General features: G+C 41.7%; 1 protein-coding gene across 10 annotated transcripts; it reads right to left on the bottom strand.

Annotated features, from left to right (window-relative positions):
* Positions 1-1,111: 1,111 nt before the first annotated feature.
* On the bottom strand, positions 1,112-23,212 carry ZNF45 (zinc finger protein 45). Of its 10 annotated transcripts, none has more exons than XM_073016327.1 (10): positions 23,136-23,212; positions 22,329-22,629; positions 20,539-20,621; positions 19,223-19,502; positions 13,620-13,779; positions 13,456-13,528; positions 11,469-11,515; positions 8,591-8,717; positions 7,589-7,681; positions 1,112-3,662 (listed from the first exon to the last, which is right to left on the bottom strand). In XM_073016327.1, the coding sequence occupies exons 7-10, from the start codon at positions 11,481-11,483 to the stop codon at positions 1,849-1,851; spliced, it is 2,049 nt and encodes a 682-aa protein (XP_072872428.1). In that variant the 5' UTR covers positions 11,484-11,515; positions 13,456-13,528; positions 13,620-13,779; positions 19,223-19,502; positions 20,539-20,621; positions 22,329-22,629; positions 23,136-23,212; the 3' UTR covers positions 1,112-1,848. The 10 variants fall into 10 exon arrangements, with proteins under 10 accessions (XP_072872428.1, XP_072872430.1, XP_072872431.1 ...); XM_073016329.1 differs by having other exon boundaries at positions 19,223-19,344; XM_073016330.1 differs by having other exon boundaries at positions 19,223-19,341.
* Between the last annotated feature and the right edge of the window lie 538 nt (positions 23,213-23,750).

Genomic DNA, 23,750 nt, shown 5'->3' with positions numbered 1-23,750 from the left:
CAAAAGATTTGAACATATTTCACAAAAGAAAATAGGCATATGGATAGCGGACGAGCAGTAAAGATGCTCAATGGCCATTAAGGAAATGTAAATCAAAACCAAAATGAAATCCCAGTATAAAACCTTTGAAATCCTAATAACAAAATAAAAACAAAACAAAACCCTGACATACCAATTGTTGGTGAAGTTAAGGAACTGGGACTTTCATACATTGGTGGTAGGAATGTAAAATGGTACAGTTATTTTAGAAAAGTCTGTCAGTTTTTCATAGATAAATATACTATTACCATACAACCCAGCAATTCCACTCCTATTTACTAAGACAAAAGAAAATGTGGATACACAAAACTGTTTGCAAATGTTGAAGCAGCTCTCTTCATAATCACTAAAAACTGAAAACCCAAATATCCCACCAGTGATAAATGGATAAACAAACTGGAACATCCATATGACTAACTACTACTCAGCAATAAAAAGAAATGACTTCTGTACTGATATATGCAACAAGACAGATGAGTCTCACAAGCATTAAGTGAAAGGTGCCAGACTCCAAAGGAAACATACTCTAGGATTCCATTGATATGACATTCTGGAAATGATATAAACTATACAGATGGAAAATGAGCCAGTGGTTGACAAGGGCTGGTGATGGGGAGAGGGACTGACTAAACAGAACAAGCAAGTTTCAGGGCAGGGGGTGCTAGAACTGTTGAATGTCTTGATTGTGATGGTGGTGTTCACATGACAGCACTTGCCAAAATGCATAATGATACACTAGTCAGTTTCACTGTATATAAATTATTCCCTAATAATGTAAAAAAAGTCAGTTTCACTGTATACAAATTATTCCCTCATCTGTAAAAAAAAGGTTAGCTTGTATGATTTTCATGGATGCCTTTTATCTTATTGAAAAATTTTTTCATCATGAGTGGATGCTGAATTTTGTCAAATGTTTTCTGTGAATCTACTGAGATCATCATACATTTGATCATAAGAATCTAGATATAAGAGTACATACTAAATCCATAGGAAGCTCAGGAACAGACCTAAGTAATTTATGGTACAGAAATCATAATACTTGGCACTGGAGGTGGGATTGACTGGAAATGGGCACAAGAAAACTTTTTGGTTTAATAGACATTGTATACATGGATCTTGGTGATTATTACATTTGTCAAAATTCAGGAAGCCATAAACTTGAGACTTGTGCATGTTACTGCATGCAGATTACACCTTAATAAAGTACTGTTAACATACAAAATTTCTAGTTGCTAGCCAGAAACTGATCTCTGGACCCACTAACAAGCTGCAATCTTCAGTTTGATAAACACTCATCCACGAGACCTGCAAAAATGGGAAAATCAGGCCATATGACTAACTTATATATCTTCCAAGCCTTGCAGAATTCTTCTTCTGAGTACAATTTTAGAGAAACTTCTAGAGATAAATGTCAAATATTACTGAATTTCAAGTATGACAGTAATTTCAAACATTACTGAAAAATTACAATGTGTTAGGCACTGAAAAGGCAGAGTAGATTTGGCAGTCAACAAAGTCCCTACCCTCTTGGACCTTATATTCTAGTGGAATAGCGTTCAGCATTCCCATCTTAGTACTTCTGGTTTACTCCAGATCAGATTCATCCTTCCTGATCCTCTTGTCTGCATGTATCAGCTACTGGTCAGTGTTCTGAATGCAGTCCATGTCTCCACTCTTGTGAGGCTTCTCTGCTGTGCGGTCTCCCAGTCACTCGGCCGAACTACTGACTATAAAACAAATGTTTTGTCTATGATAGCTCTGATAATTAAAATATTTCAGCACCCATCTGAGATAGTAAAACATATTTTATCAAGTTTTCCTGTGTGAATCCTCTGATGAAAGAAAGTCCTTGTCACCCTCATCATCAGCATGGACTCGCTGATGAATGATAAGACTTGAGCTCCAACTGAAGCCCTTCCCACACTCCTCACATTTGTATGGTTTTTCTCCAGTGTGAACTCTTTGATGGGCTTGAAGGTATGAGCTCCAGCTGAAGACTTTCCCACATTCCTCACATTTGTATGGTCTCTCTCCTGTGTGGACCCTCTGGTGGGCCTGAAGGTAGGATCTTTGCCTGAAGCGCTTACCACACACATCACATCGGTATGGTTTTTCTCCTGTGTGGACTCCACGATGTGCCAGAAAATTTGAGGCCCGACAGAAGCCCTTCCCACACTCCTCACATTGATAAGGTTTCTCTCCAGTGTGGCACCTCTGATGGGCTTGAAGCTGTGAACCTACACTGAAGCCCTTCCCACACTCTGCACACTGATATGGTTTCTCTCCAGTGTGGACTCTCTGATGCACCTGAAGGCTGGAGAACTGACTGAAGGCCTTACCACACTTCTCGCATTTATAGGGTTTCTCTCCTGTGTGGATTCTACAGTGTACATTAAGATCCGAGCTCCGACTGAAGCCCTTCCCACATGTACCACATTTGTAGGGTTTCTCTCCAGTGTGGCCTCTTTGATGGGCCAGAAGATTTGAGGCCTGGCTGAAGCCTTTGCCACACTCCTCACATTTATAGGGTTTTTCCCCTGTATGGACTCTAAAATGAATGTTAAAATCTGAGCTACGACTGAAGCCCTTACCACATGCATCACACTGATACGGTTTCTCTCCAGTATGGCCTCTTTGATGGTCCAAAAGATTTGAGGCCCGGCAGAAGCCTTTCCCACACTCCTCACATTTGTATGGTTTCTCTCCAGTGTGGCTTATCTGATGGGCCTGCAGGTGTGAACCCACACTGAAACCTTTCCCACACTCCTCACATTTATAGGGTTTCTCTCCTGTGTGGATTCTACAATGAATGTTAAGGTGTGAGCTGTAACTAAAGCTCTTGCCACACGCATTGCATTTGTATGGTTTCTCGCCAGTGTGGATTCTCTGATGAGCCTGTAGTCGTGAACGCCAACTGAAGCTCTTCCCACACTCTTCACACTTATATGGTTTCTTTCCAGCGTGAACTTTCAGATGAACCTGAAGATATGATCTCTGACTGAAGCCTACCCCGCACTCCTCACATTTATAGGGTTCCTCTCCCGTGTGAACTATCAGATGAGCTTGACAATGTGAGCTTTTCCCAATGTTCCTCCCACACTCTTCATATTTGTATGGATTCTCTCCAGTGGGAACTCTCTGATGATGGTGAAGATGTGACCTCTGACTAAAACTCCTATAAGCTGCATCATCTGTGTATGATTTTGCTCTACTGTGGACTCTCTGATGGGCTTGAAGACTTGAAAACCGACGGAAGGCATTATCACATTTTTCACATTTGTAGGGCTTCTCTCCTGCATTAGCCCTTCGGTTAATTTGAAGATGAGGGCTCCAGCTGAAACTTTTCACACAATGTTCTCCTTTGTAGGGTTTTTCATCAGTGTGGACTCTGTGGTGAACGTGAAGATGGGAACTTTGATTACTGAATCCCTCATCTTTATAGTGCAAATCATCTCGTTTTTCCAACTGACAGCCTGTTCTTTGAATGTTTACCACAGAATCTTGATACTTGGTTAACTCTCTTGTAATCTGTTGCCAGATCTGGGAGCAGAAAAATTCTTCATGAGACAGGTACCTTAATCCTACTTCTTGAAGAGTCTCCATCTCTTTTAGATTCTTGCCTCCTAAAAGGATAAAGAAAATTTGGAGATGGAGCATGTAAATAATGTTTTGTTCCAAGATGTCAAGTTTATAAACTCAGGCCCACAGCCTAAGGCTTCATTGAACCAGGAGAAGGTTCCGTTTCTCATTATCATCATGTACATGTACCAAGACACCAAGAGGGAGTCATCAGGTTCTCATTCACTACACATGAGACCTGCTTAGAATCACACTAAATTTCTGTGTGAGCTACCCGGTAAAAATGTGGTGGTTGCAGAACAGGAAACATGTTTCCTAAGAAATCTTTACCAAGAAACTACACCTTACTAAAAGCCTAATTTTTTGCTATAGCAGATGTCTAATGAATAGCTTCCACAAAATTTGCCTACTGCATAGACATCTGAACAAAGTGGCCCTGTTCAAAATGTCTAGCAAAACTCCTACCATAAATTATCAAAAACCTTTGCCTGGGATTATTTCATTGGAAGTTTATTCCAAGATTGGGAGATTTTGAGGCACTGTGCTAGTTAGAAAGACATACATTTTTCAGAAAATACCTTATCACCTAAGTTAGGGTCCCCAACCCCTGGGCCGTGCACCAATACCAGTCCGTGGCCTGTTACGAACTGGGCCACACAGCAGGAGGTGAGCAGGAGGCAAATGGCCATTACTGCCTGAGCTCCACCTCCCGTCACATCAGTGGTGGCATTAGATTCTTATGGGACCGTGAATCCTATTGTGAACTGTGTGCGTGAGGGATCTAGGTTGCGTGCTCCTTTTGGGAATCCAACTGAGGTCTGATGATCTGAGGTAGAACAGTTTCATTTCAAAACCATCCCCCCGACCCCAGTCTGTGCAAAAACCATCTTCCAACAAACCAGTCCTTGATGCCAAGATTGGGGATTGCTGACCTACATACCTAAAGTTCAAGTGTAAACAGATAGTGGTCCTTTACCTCTTGCTAGGAAATATCCTCCATGAGAACACCTGGGAGAAGAGGTTTATGGTAATAACATACATTATTCTAAAACCTAATAGCAATTAAAGTTTCCATAACCACCAGGGGGGTTTCACCATGTTGGTCAGGCTGGTCTTGAACTCCTGATGTCGTGATCCACCCGCCTCAGCCTCCCAAAGTGCTGGGATTACCAGTGTGAGCTACCGTGCCTGGTCCTTTTTGTTTTTTATAGACAGGGTCTCACTCTGTCACCCAGGCTGGAGTGCAGTGGCGTGAACCTGGCTCGCTGCAGCCTCAACCTCCTGGCTCAAGTGATTCTCCTGCCTTATCCCCCCAAGCTGCTGGGACTACAGAGGCACACTACCACACCTGGCTAATTTTTGTATTTTTTGTAGAGCTGGGGTTTCACCATCTTGCCTAGGCTGGTCTCAAGCCCTTGAGCTCAAGCTATCCACCTGCCTCCGTCTTTCACAGTGTTAGGATTACAGTTGTGAGCCCCCATGCCCGGCCCAGTGAGGCCTCTTTCCCACTCAGTATCAAATAGTAAATTCTCCCCATCTACCTTACTCCCCTGGCAAGTTCCATTCACCTGTTTTGTTTTGACAAAGCACGTATTACCCTCTGACAGACTAAATATGTCCCTTATTATTTTTTATGTCTCTGTTGAACGGATGTTGCCATCCATGAGCACAAGCATTTTATATCATTCACCACTTTATCATCACCCAAGAGCTCTGCCTGACACACAGTGTTCAACAGATGTATTGAATAAAAGAATTCCCACTTGTCTTCTCTAGGAGACTTTGAGCCAAATTACAAAAGTGAAAGAACTTTTTCAAGTAAACTATGCCTAATGGGAAAGAACTGGAAAGAGCGATTCTTCTGGGAAGTTTTAAGGTTTTACTGGATGCAGGGCTAAGCTAAGTGGATAGTGCTGATGAGAAAATCATGCTGATCACAAAATCATGGTAACAATTACCTAGAAAAAAAAAATCGTAAGGCAGAAAAGTGGCCAGGGTATCTAGGGATTGATTGCTTCTAAAATTTTTGTTCTCTCATTGTTTTTGAAATTTTTCCTTTTTCAAGTAGGAGTCAATATTTAGAGCCTCGGGAATAATGTTGTCTCTGAAAGCAGACTATGAAAATGGATGGATGTAAATACATTTTTCTATATGGATCACGCCATTGCTTTTCAAACTGAAGGCTAGGACTATTAGTGAGTTTGAAATAAATTCAGTAACTTGTGACAAGCATTAACAGAATATAAAAATATTAGATGTGTTTTGTAAGCAGTAATGTATTTATTTCTCTGCATAAATTATTGTTTAAAGCCACACACACACACATCTACCCATATGTGAATGTTTGTATTATTTATGATATAAAATATATTTCTTATTGTAACTCATACTCAAAAGTTTGACACCTCCTAGCCTAAATGATTAAGAAAAGTATTAATTTCTTAATCAAATAAATTGTTCAAATAGAAAGTTATATTGTAATAATGGAAACTTGGAAAACAGATAAATGTGTTTCCTTTAAGTTGAAGCCTACTTAGTTTGTCATGTCTGTATATATTTTGCAAGTTTTGACTTTTATGTTTGTTTATTTTTTTTGAGATGGAGTTTCACTCTTGTTGCTCAGGCTACAGTGCAATGGCGCGCTCTAGGCTCTAGGCAATCTCCACCTCCCAGGTTCAAGTGATTCTCCTACCTCAGCCCCCCCGAGTAGTTGGGATTACAGGTGCCCGCCACCATGCCTAACTGAGTTTTGTATTTTTAGTAGAGACGGGGTTTCACCATGTTGGCCAGGCTGGTCTGGAACTCCTGGTCTCAGGTGATCCACCCACCTCAGCCTCCCAAAGTGCCGGGATTACAGGCATGAGCCACCATGCCTAGCCGCAAGTTTTCACTTTTAAATGTGACTTTTTTTTTGTCTTCCTGAGAATGTGTCAATTTGAGTAGGGCAATTTCCCTATTTTGCCCAGGTTATAATGTTTCTAATTGAAAATGATATGTTAGCCCCTTATTACAATGAAGAGAAAACTAAAATCTACCTTCTTTAGAATATGTTTATTGAATGGCTATCTTCTATAACATTTATTTGCTTAGTGGCTAATTTTGTAGATAATAAAGGCATTGCCATACATACCATATTTGAATAGGGATGTCTAAAATGAGAAGTAACATTCTTTTCTGTAACTCTCTTTGGAAGAGGGGGATGGTTGCCACAAAGAAAACCTTTAAAGGGAAAGACTTAAAAGCTATTCTCTAAACATTATTTTTTCCTTGTGTAAAGTGATTTTCTTTTATAGAGACTTGCCTCAAAAGTGGCTATGAGAATCTTTATTCTACAAAGTAGTTCTTCACCAAGTGAGCAAGATTCACTATTAACGGCTACAGGAAAGCCACAAGGGGGAAATGATACTCAATTTGATTACAACTAAAGCTAAGCTTTCATTAGATATGGGTGCTATGGTCTCAATGTGTGTGCCCTTGCCATTTGTATGCTGAAATCCTAACTCCTAAGGCATTAGGAAGGTGATTATGTCATAAGGGCAGATCTTTCATGAATAGGATTAGTGCCCTTATAAAAGAGGCCTGAGAGAGATTTCTTGCCCCTTCCATTTAAGGACGTAGCAAGAAGGTGCTGTTGTTGGATCAGGAAGTAGGCCCTCAGCAGACATCGAATCTGCTGATGCCTTGAACTTGGACTTCCCAGCCCCCAGAAATGTCAGAAATAAATTTCTGTTGTTTATAAATTCCCCAGTCCGTACTATTTTGTTTTAGCATCCTGAACAAACTAAGTGGGTTAATGAATACAGATCTTCATATATCCAAAAGCACCCAATAAATTAGAATTAGATTAGATATTCATCAGGGGGAAAAAAACTGTTCTAGACTATGCCTTCATCACATATTTTTGTTTACCAACCTTGGAATATCTCCAAGACTAATAGAAAAAAGTCCAGCAGCCCCAGCCCCTCCTCACCTGAGGAGTTATCTCTCTGGGTTGCCATCTTCATCATCCACAGCTTTTCTTCTCTCTCTAACTGGGGTAGACCATCTGGTGTGGACTGATGCCCTGTGAAAAGGCAAGGACATAGGTTTATAATTAATACATTAGAGGCCAAAATTACAAAAAATTCTTGTCCTCATTTCATCGTCAAAATTAGTGTTTTCCACACTTCTAATCATGACCCATCGGAGGAAGTATATTTCATGCAAAGACCCAAGATATGCAGATATAAGTATAAATTACTAGAAAAAAAAATATGTTTTCATCATACCCTCTCCATTGTCTCTCACATTCTTCTTGGCATCAGGACATAGTCTTTGCTGCAATGTGCAGTTATTGCCAAGTGCTCTGACATTTTCTACCCCATTTTATTTCATTAAAAAAACCAATGGTACAGTTCATCAAATGTATATCATGACCCATTAATTGGAGATGACCACAATTTGAGAAAGTATAAAAGTGTATAGTTGGCCGGGCGCGGTGGCTCAAGCCTGTAATCCCTGCACTTTGGGAGGCCGAGACGGGCGGATCACGAGGTCAGGACATCGAGACCATCCTGGCTAACATGGTGAAACCCCGTCTCTACTAAAAAATACAAAAACTAGCCGGGCGAAGTGGCGGGCGCCTGTAGTCCCTGCGACTCGGGAGGCTGAGGCAGGAGAATGACGTAAACCCGGGAGGTGGAGCTTGCAGTGAGCTGAGATCCGGCCACTGTACTCCAGCCTGGGCGACAGCGCGAGACTCTGTCTCAAAAAAAAAAAAAAAAAAAAGTGTATAGTTGTCATGCTGTCAAGTTATAGTTCATTAACAAAATACACACTTTTGCCAGGAGGAAAGACTAAAAATTCCATATCTGTCTTATGATGGATGATTAGAAAACTGAAAACCAGTTCAAGAGCTCCAAAGCCCTGTATACCCAAGGACAGAGAGACACCGGAGGGAGACAATGTTCAGTCAGAGAATGCCTGTCCTCACCCACTGAGACCACATTCCTGAAGTTCTCCAGCATCACATCTCGGTACAACTTCCTCTGGGCGAGGTTCAGCAGTCGCAGCTCCTCCTCAGAGAAGACCACAGCCACGTCCTTGAATGTCACTGGCTCCTACAACATCAAACACACTCCACCTAAATCTTGCAATATAGGTCCACTGGAAGACAGATAGCACTGAGAAATGTGAAAAAGATGTGTAGGGAAAGGTGCCAGATTCTTAAGAGACCATACTCAACTTTACTATCATATAGTTAAACATTCCATATAAAGTGTATTATATTTTAGAGATTTTTCCTCTTTATAATAAATGCTGTAAAGAACAACTTTTTACACAGATATTACCCACCTATTTTCTTAGGTAAGTTCCAAGAAGTGAAAAATCACAATGTCAGAGAATATGCAACTTCCAAATTATGATGTATGACAGATCTTTTCAATTTTTCCCTATCTTATCCTATCCCCAAGAGAAAGTAAATATCACTGATTCTCCATACCATATATAACATTGAATATAACTGACTTTTCCAAAATCCTAGGCAATCTGTTCAGTAAGAAACAACTTGGTTTTTTGGTGTGTACTTAATTAGTAAGATCATATTTTCATATATTTACTGGACATTTTTATTTTTCTTTGGTATCTTGCCTGTTACTGTCCTTTTATTGATATTCCATTTAGAGTTTTATCTTACAACTCTGTAAAATTTCTAGTGATGATTTTAAGTCTTTGTTTTTTTAGCATATACGTTGTTGTTCACCTACATTTTGCTGGTGTTGTATAGCTTTGTGTAGAGGAGGGTTTCTCAAACTCAGCACTATTGCTATTTCAGGCGAGATAGCTGTCTGCTGTGTGGGGGTGTCTAGGGCACTGTAGGGTGTTTTGCAGCATCCTTAGCTTCTACCTACTAGATGCTGGTAGCACCCCTGACCTGTGGTACCAAAAATGTTTCCAGATATTGCCGGGGGGTGGGGGGCGGGGTGGCAAAATCACCCGTGATAAAGAATCACTAGCGTATCATATAGTTTGTTTGTTTGTTTGTTTGAGACAGAGCCTTGTCTGTTCCCCAGGCTGGAATGCAGTGGTATGATCTTAGCTCACTGCAATCTCCGCCTCCTAGATTCAAGTGATTCTCGTGCCTCAGCCTCCCAAGTAGCTGGGATTACAGGCATGCACCACCATGCCAGGCTAATTTTTGTATTTTTAGTACAGACAAGGTTTTGCCATGTTCAGCCAGGCTGGTCTCGAACTCCAGACCTCAAGTGATCCACCTGCCTCGGCCCCACAAATTGCTGGAATTACAGGTATGAGCCACGGCGCCCAGCCAGCATATCATAAATCATATAAACACTGTTCATCCCTGGAGCCCTGCACATTCAGGTGCCCTAAATGAATGACAGTGATCATACAGAAGAAGAGGCCACTGGAGAGAGAATCAAGTAGAGGCAGTATTATCTGAGGCATCTTCCACTAACCAGGACAAGCTAGGCACCCACACAAAAAGGGCCAGGTCCTCTGAGTGAAGAATTCTTTTCCTTTGCCTCTCTCTCTTTAATTAAGTAAAAATCCTGGAGTCTTTTGAAATCAGTTGGATCTCTGGTATCCTAAGTGAAACTCAGCAACTTTCCACAATTCTACAGTCTTGTTTCTTTGTAATTAAAATGCACAGGAGACCAAGTACTGCCTCATAAAGTTGGTGTGAGGAATAAATACAGTAAGAAAAGTATCTGGTAAGTCCTCTTGTACGACTGGACTTCTAAAATTAAGTACATTATTACTTTAATAAAATAAGTTAACATAAGAGTAAAACAATACAGATCAGTAAATAAACATACACAGGGTACAACTTAGGCCTGGGTAAGAAAAATCTAGCTTTCTTACATGGAAATACCTAATAATGTTTTCTCTGATCAGAGATACCATGTTGCACGATGTCATATTTGAATCATTGATATACGAAATACCCAAAGTACCACATATCAAAAGTACTTTTTCGGCCGGGCGCGGTGGCTCACGCCTGTAATCCCAGCACTTTGGGAGGCCGAGGCGGGCGGATCACAAGGTTAGGAGATCGAGACCATGGCGAAACCCCGTCTCTACTAAAAATAGAAAAAATTAGCCGGGCGCAGTGGCGGGCGCCTGTAGTACCAGCTCCTCGGGAGGCTGAGGCAGGAGAATGGCGTGAACCCGGGAGGCGGAGCTTGCAGTGAGCCGAGATTGCGCCACTGCACTCCAGCCTGGGCGATAGAGCGAGACTCCGTCTCAAAAAAAAAAAAAAAAAAGTACTTTTTCAATATAGTGTTTCTATAACATTAAAAGTAAATAATACCAAAACTCCTTCAAATTGCTTTTTGGAAAAAAATGGTTATTTGTGGGAAAACTGTAGTAACCGTTTTCAGTAAAAATTCTAAACTACCTAAATGTTGATGAATGAGGAGAAAAGTTATTTCTCACACACACCACAGAGTAACATCAATTCAAGGGACTATAAAAATATGGGGCAAATAATATTAATTAGAAAAGTTGTAACTTGAACATTTTATCTATACAATGCTTACAAATACACAGAATACATCTGAGGAAAAGAACATGGAAAATCAAAACAGTTGTTTTGTAAGGGAAATAGTAGGAAAATGAGAGATTTTTATTCTGTTACTGACTTTTCTATGCTTATTTATCAAATCATAAAGTCATAAAGTAAAGCAAGAAAAATTAACACAAAAGTAAAAAGCAGCAAGCATCTGGCACACAAGAGGTTCTTAAATGTCTACTGTTCTCCTTCATCTTCCTAACAAAAAGAATAAGGTGTGTGTAATCTTTCAGAAATGAGATGACAGTTTTTCTGGAGAAAGGGAGGTCCAACTCACCTTAGACTTCGTCATTTTGTCCTCCTCCTTCTGGAGAAGTGCCAAGTCTTAAGAGGGAAGGAGAAAACAAGGGGGAAGGAGAAAAAAGCCATGAGAGTTTGGCCAAGGATGTCACTAACCCACATAGCCATTTTTTAAACATGAAATAGCAACAGTGTTCCTTCCTCAGGCTGACTTGATGAACAGAGACTAGGCTGGATTCCAGATACTACTTGTCCCTCTGACTGTAAGACCCTGGCAAGCGAGTGACCTGCCTGACCACACACAGTGTGCCCCTAACATAGTATCTCCTTGTGGCTCTCAGGGTATGACTGATTCTAGGGAGAGTAGAGATTGAGAGTAAAATGCTCAGATTAAGAGTAATCTCTGGGGCCAAATGCCTAGATTTATGGCATTGTTATTTGCTATGAAATCCTGGACAAATTATTAATATCTCGGTGCCTCAGTTCTTTCACGCATAAAATGAAGAGATTAACAATGAGAGAATTAACAACCTCATAGGATTGTTTACGAATTAAATGAGGAGGGGAAAAACTCAAAGAACATTTTCAGAGTAGCTTACTTCTTAGCTGCAGAAAAGCACATAACATTCAGTAACATAAAACCTGTCCTCATTAATGGTTTCTACCAATAAATTCTTTTTTTTTGACAGGGTCTTGCTCTGCTGTGTAGGTTGGAGAGCAGTGGCACAATCATGACTCACACCTGGGCTCAAGCAAGCCTCCCACCTCAGCCTCCCAAGTAGCTGGGACCACAGGTGTGCACCACCATGTCCAGCTAATTTTTTGACTTTTTGTAGAGACGAGGTCTTGCTATGTTGCTCGAGCCGGTCTCGAACTCCTGGGCTCAAGTGATCCTCCTGCCTCAGCCTCCCAAAGTGCTGGGATTACAGGTGTGAGCCACCACACTCAGCCGATGAATTTTTTAGTAGAGGTTTGTGCTTTAACCTCGCCTTTAACCTCTGAAATACCTGTTATTCTCTCTTGGTTTCCCATACTTAATTTGAGGCTTTTGCAATAATACTTAAGATTACAGAGGTCCTTCCTATCCATAGTTTTGCTTTCTGTGGTTTCAGTTACCTGAAGTCAACTATGGTCCAAAAATAGGTGAGTAGAGTGCAGTAAGATATTTTGAGAGACAGAGAGACCATGTTGATAGAACTTTTGTTACAGTATTTTATCATTATTCTATTTTGAGTTATTGTTAGTCTCTTACTGTGCCTACTTTATAAATTAAGCTTTACCATAAGTATGTAGGTAAAGGAAAAACATAGTATATTGAGGCTTTGGTAATATCCGAGGTTTAAGTCATTCACTGGGGCTCTTGGAAGGTATTTGCTGTGGATAAGGGGGGACTACTGTACATAGATGACTGCTTTTTTGATAGCAAAATATGTAGCATAAAATTTACCATTTTAACCATTTAAGTGGTTCCGTTCGGTAAGTACATTTACATTGTTGTGCAACCATCACCACCATCCATCATCAGAATTTTTTCTGTACCCATTAAGTAATAATTCCCCATTCCCCCTCCCAGCCCCTGATAACCACGTTGTCTCTATGAATTTGACTATATGGACTGGTTTCTAAAAGGTATAAGACCCTGAAAAATTTGGCTGTGCATGGTGGCTTATGCCTGTAATCCTAGCACTCTGTGTCCAAGGTGGGAGAACTGCTTGAGGCCAAGAGTTCAAGACCAACCTGGCCAGCAGAGTGAGACTCTATCTCTAAAGAGAAAGACAAAATCTAAAAAAAAAAGACCTTACAAAATTTACTTTAACAGTACGGCCTTAAAAAGATTATCACAGAGACAGAGGAAATTGAATAAAATATCATGACTCTGCAAGACTTATGTAGCTATAAATTAGATAATCAATGTCACTGAAATTAACAAGCTACAGTAAGTACAGTAATAACAACAAAAATGGTGATGTTTAACTTATGAAGAAGTTGGTCCATGATGTTTCATTAAGGTACTTCACACATACCTGTGAAGAACCTACTGTTGCATCAGTTGTGTGACTTTGGTCCAACCACCCAAACCTCTGTGCCTCTGCTCAGCTAAAAGAAAGGAAATGAAAACAGGATGTTAATCATAGGATTACTGTGAGGAATCAATGACTGAATTTATGCAATGCCCTCGGCATAATACCTGGCATTTTAGGGAGTTCTCAACAAATTATGATGATGGCAACTGTATCCATTTAACAGGCGAGGAAGCTGAGGTTCGGTGAGGTCAAGAGGCAGGAACGGTACCTGAATCTGGCTTTCATACCAGAGCCACTATTCCAAATCTTGTCTCTCTGTTGCTTCTAAAGACAAAAATAAGCAGATGGGAGTCTAAGGTTTCATGGAAGGAGAAATGAGGGCTCCAGAGTTAGGGATAAAAGACAGAAATGGAGATTGGACTCTGAAGCCAAGGGAGCTGCTTGAGGGAGTAGAGAACACAGTTGTGAAGTCTAGACTCCAGAACTAGCCCACCAGTACTGGAATACCGGCATCTCCAACTTGCTAGTACTTTGTGCTCTAATGTCTAATCTATAAATTGGATATAATAATAACTACCTCATAGGAAGATCAGTGAAAGTGACTAAGTATACATAAAACACGTGGAACAGTTTCTGGCAGCTTAAACAATCAGTAGAAGTTATGCATAAACCCATGCGGCTGCTTTACATGAAACAGTCAAGGAGCCCCTCCCTTGCTGCTGTGGACCAATGTCTATGTCCCCTCAAAATTCTTATGTTGAAGCCCTAATGTGATGTTATTGGGAGGTGGGGCCTTTAGGAGGTAATTAGGTCATGAGGGTAAAGCCTCCATAATGGGATTGCTGTCCTTGTAAGAAAAGCAAGTAACCTAGCTCCTTCTCTCTTCCCCGCAGGAAGATACAAGACAATAGCTTCTGCAAACCAGTAAGAGTGGCCTCATTAGACACTGGATTTGCCAGTGACTTGATCATGGACTTCCCCATCTCCAGGACTGTGAGTTATAAAGGTTTGCTGTTTAAGCCACCCAGTCTATGGTATATTTTGTTATAGCAGCACAAACGGACTAAGACACTCAAGGAGTCTGCAGCTTCACATGGCTTGATGATGGGGAAGCATGGGCTGGATTCCAGATTCCACTTGACCCTTCAGGAGAGAGCCCCTGCACAGTGAAAAATGGAGTTCTCCTTGTAGCTCTCAGGGTATGATTCTGATTCTATGGAGGGTGGAAACAGAGTAAAATACCCAGATTAAAAGTTTAGTATTAGTTAATTACTGCTTCATTTGTTAGTAAATTATTCTTAGTTCTCTCAGTTCAGATAGAAGAACCCTTACTACAGAAACGGGAAACATAAAACCTTCCAATCTTAGAAGAAATATTTATTTTTCTGAAATGGAGTCTCACATTGTGGCCCAGTCTGGAGTTCAGTGGAATGATCTTGGCTCACTGCAACCTCAGCCTTCCAGTTCAAAAGATTATCCTGCCTCAGCCTCCCCAATAGCTGGGATTACAGGCACCCACCACCATTCTTGGCTAATTTTTTTTGTTTCTTTTGTTTCTTTAGTAGAGATGAGGTTTCCCCATTTTGGCTAGGCTGGTCTCAAACTCCTGACCTCAAGTGATCTACCCACCTTGGCCTCCCAAAGTGCTGGGATTATAGGTGTGAGCCACCGCACCCAGCCTGAAATACTTTTAGAATTTGTAATTCACTTTGTTCTAACTCTATTATTTGCCCAGCAACCTCTTCTCAATAAGAATGTTTTGCAGGGGGTATATTTCCATTGCCTTGGGGAAAAAAGTGATAATAGCACATCAACCATCTGTCTTGTGATGAATGCTTATTCAGCTTTATATCCCAAGTACCTAAAACAGTTCCTGTACAAAGTAATTGCCCAGCAGAAATGACTGAAAGAATGAATGAACCCACCATCAGACATGGAGATGCACATAGGAAGACTAGACTAGTTGCTCTAAGGTCTCTCTGAGTTGTGTAATTCTGAGACTGACTCCAGTTGGGAGGATTTGGAGAGCAGGGATTTTATTTCCAAGTTTTTCCTCTAGGTCTTTCACAATATTTGCTGTCCTTGGGCAAGATCAAAGTCATTTTTGGAAGGAAAAGCATCTCTGGATTTTGTTAAATACATCTTAGGACAGTACTCTCTGCTCTTCAAAGTCAATGCCAGCATGAGTCACTGTTACGGAACCTACAGAATATGTCCCTTAAAATACTGAGAACGAACACTATTTTACTGCCTGCATAATTAGCACTAGGCAGGTGAATTTATTACTACTTCATTAAATAGATGAGTTTATTAACTCAATGAAGACTTGTGGGAACCTTACTAAAAGAGATGCAATTCTCCAGCCTCAAGATGCTCACAGTCTAGTGATGAGGAAACTGGCAATTCCACTACACATGGCTAAATGCCAGAGTAGTGCACAGCATCCTCTGGCAGCATGAGGAATGGGCTCCTAAGCCCACACTGGAATGCAGGGGATTCTATGCAAACGTGGCTTAATCTGAGCCCTGGAGGATGACTGAGCTGTATTAGCCAGAGAATCCAAATCACTATAAAACTCCCAGAGAACAAATGTCATGATGTGAAGACAAATAATAGGCAGAAAGAGATGGGACAGGAAGGCAGAATTCAAACCATGATGATGTTCAAGTCACAATATTATCTGCAAGTCAGCAGGAGAGCACTGAAGGACTTCCAGAAAGGAGTGTTAGAAACAGATTACTCTCTCAGACAGGAGGAGGCTTGATGGGGAGGAGGCTAGGGCCAGAGAGACTATTAGAAGAGCCACACTAAGAACCTCTTCCTTCTTTATTCAAATGTCACCACCTCAGAGTCTCTAGCCATCCCGTAGATAATTTCGGTCTCCTAACTGCACCCCAACACTTCCTATCCCTCATCTCTGCTTAATTCTTTTCTCTAAGCCCTTATTCCTCTCTAACATCCTTCTAATTATTTACTTACTTATATGCATTACACCTGTCTAATGGGGAGTTTCGTTTCCTGCTCTATCCCCAACACCTACTATATTGCTACAAGCATTTGGAAGGAACTCAAAGATTTGCACAATGACTACTTTAATGATGTAGTGAATAGTTGATAGATACACCATGTGGATCAAGGCCTCATTATTTATCACCTGAACCATTCATTCCACATATAATTGTTGAAGGGTCTACTCTATGCCAGCCAAGGGTCCTAGATGTGAAATATACAGCAATGAACAAAGACCTTGATCTCACAAAGCTGATATTATAATGGGCCACGAGGGCATAACAAACCCCCAATATATAGTGAGAGACACTTTTAAGAACAAGAAGGCAGGGTAAAGAAATAAAAAGAGATGAAAGGAGGGGCTGTCACAGAACAAGTTTTTGTCATGAAAAATTTCTCTTATATTTGAGCAGAGACCTCAAATATAGGAAGAGAAAGCCATGTAGATATCTGATAACTGAAGGCATGTAATTCAGCCCTGAAGAACATAGAAATTTTTTTTGTTGTTAAAAAGCCATAGGTCTGGTATTTAGCAAAGACATGGAATCAACCTAAATGCCCATCAACAGCAGTCTAGATAAAGGAAATGTGGTGCATATATACCATGGAATACTATGCAGCCATAAAAAAGATATCCTGGCTGGGTGCAGTGGCTCACACCTGTAATCCCAGCACTTTGGGAGACTGAGGCAGGTGGATCACCTGAGGTTAGGAGTATGAGACCAGCCTGACCAACATGGAGAAACCCTGTCTCTACTGAAAAAAAAAAATACAAAATTAACCAGGCAAGGTGGTGAATGCCTGTAATCCCAGCTACTCAGGAGGATGAGGCAGGAGAATCGCTTGAACCTGGGAGGTCGAGGTTGTGGTGAGCTGAGATGGCACCACTGCACTCCAGCCTGGGCAACAAGAGCAAAACTGTCTCAAAAAAAAAAAAAAAAAAAAGAAAAGATGTCCTTTGCAGGAAGATGGATGGAGCTGGAGGACATTATTCTTAGTAAACTAACACAGTAACAGAAAACCAAATACCACATGTTCTCACTCACAAGTGGGAGCTAAATGATGAGAACACATGGACACATAGAGGGGAACAACAGATGCTGGGGTCTCCATCAGAGCGTGGAGGATCAGAAAAAATAACTAATGGGCACTAGTGACAAAATAATCTGTACAACAACCCCCCATGTCACAAGTTTACCTATATAACAAACCTGCACGTGTACTCCTAAACTTAAAAGTTCTGAAGGATGGGAAGTCTAAGATCAAGGCTCCAGCAGGCTGTGGGTCCAGTGAGGGCCTTTTTGCTCACGTGGCAAAAGGGTAGGGGAAAAGGGGGACGGGGGAATGCTGTGTCTTCACATAGCAGAAGAACAAGGGAGGTGAACTCTCTCTGAAGCCTCTTTTATAAGGGCATTAACTCCTTCATGCCCTCATGACTTAATCATTTCCCAAAGGCCTCACCTCTTAATAACACCACAATGGGGATTAAGTTTCAATGTCTGGGGGACACTTAGACAGTAGCAGGTGGGGAATCCCTCCTTTACCAATGGGGTGAATAGGTGACCAGAACACCTGAATTACTAATAAAGAACACAGAGGTTCAAGCTCACAGAAGGAGTCTAGGGCCTGGGTCTTGTGATTCTGATGTGACCACAGTTCAAGAACCACTGCCATTATTCTACATTGCCTCTTAAAGAGTTGACGGAACTATCCACGGGCACCCGGGAAGCTGGGGGCATGGCTCTGCCTGGCACTTGGGCCTACTGATTATCAGCTCCCTGCTTCTCTCCAGTATAAGATGCCCCTCGAGCTCTCTCTAAGAGGAAAGAGCTGCAGAATGACTGCTAATGCTTCTGGAGGCAAATTCTCAGAGTGAAAGGGGAGGCTTCCCTTTCTCTTGGACCAGTGCTGTCCAAGAGAAATATAATGCAGGCAAGCTATTTGTGTAATTTAAATTTTTCTCATAGCTACATTTAAAAAGGTAAAATGAAGCAAGTGAGCTTAATTTCAACAATATATTTTCTTTAACCCAACATATCCAAAATATTATCCCCTCAACTTGTAATCAGTATAAGAATTACTGAGGGATTTTACATTCTTTTTTTCTTTTCTTTTCTTTTTTTTTTTTTTTTTTTTTTGAGACGGAGTCTCGCTCTGTCGCCCAGGCTGGAGTGCAGTGGCCGGATCTCAGCTCACTGCAAGCTCCGCCTCCCAGGTTCACGCCATTCTCCTGCCTCAGCCTCCTGAGTAGCTGGGACTACAGGCGCTCGCCACCTCGCCTGGCTAGTTTTTTGTATTTTTAGTAGAGACGGCGTTTCACCATGTTAGCCAGGATGGTCTCGATCTCCTGACCTCGTGATCCGCCCGTCTCGGCCTCCCAAAGTGCTGGGATTACAGGCTTGAGCCACCGCGCCCGGCCCATTCTTTTTTTCATAGTAGGTCTTTGAAATCTGTTGTGCCTTACCATTATAACATATCTCAATTCAGACTAGTCACGTTTCAGGTGCCAATAATCATATGTAGCTAATGGCTACACTATTGGATAGTGCAGGCTTAGACCTTTTTATTAAGGCAATATAGACCATATAATCATCCCACAGGGACTCGCTAAGTTCAAAAGACAGCAAATTATAGTTAGTTATAGGTTTCAGCAATCACTATCATAGAAACTATACACATTTGTTTAAATATATAACAGAATTAAAGCATCCATAGAAAAAGCAGAAAGTGGGGAAGAAAAGAATACTTAAAAATATACCTTTGAGGCCGGGTGTGGTGGCTCACGCATGTCATCCCAGCACTTTGGGAGGCCCAAGCAGGTGGATTACGAGGTCAGGAGTTCAAGACCAGCCTGGCCAAGATGGTGAAACCCCATCTCTACTAAAAATACAAAAAAATTAGCCAGGCATGGTGGCGGACGCCTGTAATCCCAGGTACTCGGGAGGCTGAGGCAGAGAACTGGTTGAACCCTGGAGGCGGAGGTTGCAGTGAGCCGAGATTGTGCCACTGCACTCCAGCCTGGATGATAGAGCGAGACTCTGTCTCAAAACAAAACAAAACAAAACAAAAATATATTTATACACACACACACACACCCCTTTGCTCCTTCAATAACTTGTTGCATTTTTCAATTTATCTGTAGAAGATGAAGGCCAGCTTTAGTCTATAATACACAGAGGACTTACTACATGCGAGGCGCTACTTCAAACATTGTTACATATCTGTTCACAGAAACTTTACGAAGTAGTTATTAATATCATCCCTACTTAACGGGTAAGAAAACTGGGCACAGAAAGTTCAAGTAACTTGCCCAAGGTTATTCAGTTACTGAGTGTTCCGACTTGCTACTGAAGTTTGATTCTGGCTCTGCCCCGCTGACTATGCCACCGGGTCATCTGTATAGTTAACTTGTCTGTGTTTGCTCTTCATCTTTAAAATCAGAATAAAATAGAACTGTCATAAAAAACAAATAAGCTAGTGCATGGAAACCACTAGAAATTCTCCAAGTCATAAGAAACACCCAACAAATGTCAGCAGTCCTTACCATAATCCCAGCACTTTGAGAGGAAGAGGCGGGCAGATCACTTGAGGTCAGGAGTTCGAGACTAACCTGACCAACATGGCAAAACCCCGTCTCTACTAAAAATACAAAAATTAGTTGGGCATGGTGGTGCACACCTGTAATCCCAGCTACTGGGAAGGCTGAGACAGGAGAATCGCTCAAACCCGGGAGGTGGAGGTTGCAGTGAGCCAAGATCACACCACTGCACTCCAGCCTGGGCGACAGAGCAAGACTTTGTCTCAAAAACAAACAAACAAAAAAGACTGTACCTTAACAGTGGTTTGATTTGTCTTTAAGGCAGTTTGTTTTAGATATTATCCACAATTGTACAATATTATCCACAATTGTACTCAACTTTTGAATACTCTGAAAAAGTTGATGGATTCTACAGCCCATCAAACGTGAGATAATGGACAAGGACTATGGGTAATCTTTCTATTTTGTTCTCTAATTGCAAGCTGTAGCACCCAAAATCCAGATGCCTGTTGGAGAGCTACATGAATCACACTTACTCACTGAATAACTCCTCTTTGCAAACCTCTTGCTGGGTACTCTGAGAATGTGATAATGTCCATGAAACAGAGGTCCCTGAAGTCTAATGGGAGAGAGATAAGAAATCAAGAGTTATATGCCAGTGGCAAGTGCAACTCCAAAAAAGCAAAGAAAATCAATCTTCTTCCTTTTCCTAAATTGCAACTCTTTCTAGCTTTCTCACATAAGTAGCATTCTCCTAGCTGCCAGGAGTCAAAAACCTTAGAGCTGCTGCTAATATCTATTATGGGCTGAATTGTGTGTGCCTCTCTCAGTGTTAAAGTCCTAATGATCGGTATCTCAGAAAATAACTGTCTTTGGAAATAGGGTCTTTAAAGAGGTGATGAAGTTGACATACAGCAAGGGAGCTCAAGCACACAGAGGGGAGAGGCCTTATAAGATACCAAAACTGGCGACACCTTGATCTTGGACTTCTAGCCTCCAGAACTGTAACAAATACATTTCTGTATAATCCGACCAATTTGTAGTATTTTCTTATGGCAGCCCTGGCAAATGAATAGAATCTCCCCTCCCTTGGCCTTCATATATAAACAATTAATGAGGCCCGGCATGGTGGCTCACACCTGGAATCCCAACACTTTGGGAGGCTGAGGTGGGTGGATCACTTGAGGTCAAGTTTGAGACCAGCCTGGCCAACATGGAGAAACCCAGTCTCTATACTAAAATACAAAAATTAGCCGGGCGTGGTGGCGGGCATCTGTAATCCCAGAGGCAGGAGAATTGCTTGAACCCAGGGGGCAGCAGTTGCAGTGAGCCGAGATCGCGCCACTGCACTCCAGCCTGGGCAACGGAGCAAGACTCCATCTCAAAAAAAGCAAAACACACAAAACACAATGAATGATAATTATTAGTTTTTAAGCCTTACTGACTGAACATCTGGGTTTGTTTTGAAATACTCAAGGGAAAAAAAAAGTTGGTGGGAGAGGCAATAAGATTAGCAAGGATGGAAGCAGGGTGACTGTATGTAAGAGTTCAATATATTTGGGTATGTTTGGATATTTCCATAGTCAAAAATAAGGGAGTAACAACCCACTATGAATAGTGTGATAACAATTTCATAAAACATAGACAAAAACACATTAAAAACTGCTAAACAGAAATGCATTAAAATGTTAATAATAATTTATATCCTAGTATTAAGAAAATTTGTAATATTTTATATTTCTGTATTTTCTGCATCCTGTACAGAGAACATGCTTCTCTATGATTATAATATGAACTACTAATATTGCTTAAAATTAAATTAAATGAGAATTCTTTCAAAATTTTATAAAGAAGTCCAAACTCAACCTTTCTTTCAAAATCTTCTACAGTAAAATTTCAACCTCCGTCCCCAACTTGATCTCAAATGGCTCCTCTGTAGCCAGTTTCCTATGCTTATTTATATGGATTGTTTATTTTATTTCCTAATTCTAAATTGGGATTTCAAACTGTGGGACCAAGGGTATTCAGATGTAAGGAACCCAATTCTAGGACACAAATCCCACTGTTCTTACTAGCACTGTGACACAGGAAAGTAAATTAGGCTCTCTCCATTTCCTCGTCTGCAAAATTGGTGTAACAACAGTACCCACATCACCTTTGTAAGGTGAACAGAACCCACAACACAAAGCCTTTGTGAAGGTTCAGTGTGTTAGTTTTTATAAAGCCCTCAGAGTGATAGCACCCAATGTATAGTGTGACTAATATTCATGTCACATTTTCCCCAATTATTCAATAACGGGAGAAACATTTGCAATGAATGAAATACCTTCTTCCACTCGGAACAGAAGAGAAAGGTGAATGCTAGGTCCTGTCACAGTGGGGCTCTGCTGCTAGGAGCCAGGATGCTCTCTTTCCTCCTCTCCGCAGCATTCTTTCAGAAGCCACAGCAGGGGAAGGAAAGGAGGCTGGGAGATGGCACGACCTTGTCTGAGATCCTGGAAAATCCACAGAGGATAACTCCAGATGCCACCTGTTGAGTGATGCACTCTTTCTTAAAAAACAGGTCAGAAATAGTCCAGCAACAGCCTCCTCTCCTGCAGGAATCAGAAAGGAGAGCCAGGCGCTTGCTGAAAAATGAATATTTTTAAGGTTATTACCATAGTTTTAATATAATAGCCAACATGTTGCCACATTCCTGTACTATTCTATACACATTTTACTTGTACTATATTACTAATTGTCAAAACAAATATATAAGGTTAATATTCCGTTTTGCAGAAGAGGAAACTAAGACCAGAAACTAAGCACCAAAAGATTAAGTTCCCACCCAACGTTATACCGCTAGGAAGCGAAAGAGCTGTGGGAGGTGAGGGCAGGCGGGTCAGGCCGCTGAGAGCCCAGGAGACCCTCAGACGCCGCCCCATTCAGGTCCACTCCCAATCTGGGGACTCTCGAACCGCCCCGAACGCAGCGGCTCCGGATAGAGTAAGGCAATCAGTTGCCCTGCCATTCAACTCCGCCCTCCGCTGCTCGCCGCAGCGTCTTTTCCTGCTGACCGAAGAGCGAGCCCCGCTGATCCTACGACCAAGCCATAAAAGTTAAAACAGGTCGCCGGATCCCAAGGCTCACTCACCTCCACGAGAGGAATGAAGGCCGCGCTCTCAACCTTTTGCAGCGGAAGTGACTGGGACGGCAGGGAGCTCTGGAACTACACTTCCCAGCATCCCCGGGTGGAAGGGCAGCCGCTGCCCCGCCCCTCTAGGCGGAAGTGCCGGCTTCAACTCCCACGGCCCAATCGTATTTCCCAGAATCCCCGAGGGGAGCAGGCTTCGTGTTCTGGTCCTCAAGTAGCCGAAGTATCACCGAACCCACTGAGCACTGGGTTATGGGTTCCTATTTCCCCAGTAGAGCAAATAACAAAGCCACGCTTTCCCAGAGCGGAAGTGCCCCCCAAAGTCGGGACTACACATCCCAGAATCCTCTATAGGGCTGAGCTTCCCGCCAGCCTGCAATTTTCCTTTTGAATTAGCAGGTGGAATCTAAGTCACTGCTTGTAGAGCTCAGCTTGCGTTTTCCTTTTGCCATTGTTCCCTTTTATACGTGACAGAAGTTGCAAATATGAAAAAAAGGAAATTGCAAAGGAATGCTATGTGTAAGCTAAAATCAGAGGTAATAAAAGAGGTGGCCAGAGCCGCCCTGAGCAACAAGCCTTTTTATTATATGGGTCTGGATTCATCTGTGATTAAAA

Source organism: Chlorocebus sabaeus, chromosome 6 (genome assembly GCF_047675955.1).
Source record: "Chlorocebus sabaeus isolate Y175 chromosome 6, mChlSab1.0.hap1, whole genome shotgun sequence".
Taxonomy (NCBI): domain Eukaryota; kingdom Metazoa; phylum Chordata; class Mammalia; order Primates; family Cercopithecidae; genus Chlorocebus; species Chlorocebus sabaeus.
The sequence above is the reverse complement of the archived record's forward strand: the minus strand, read 5'-3'. Positions and strand labels throughout refer to the sequence as shown.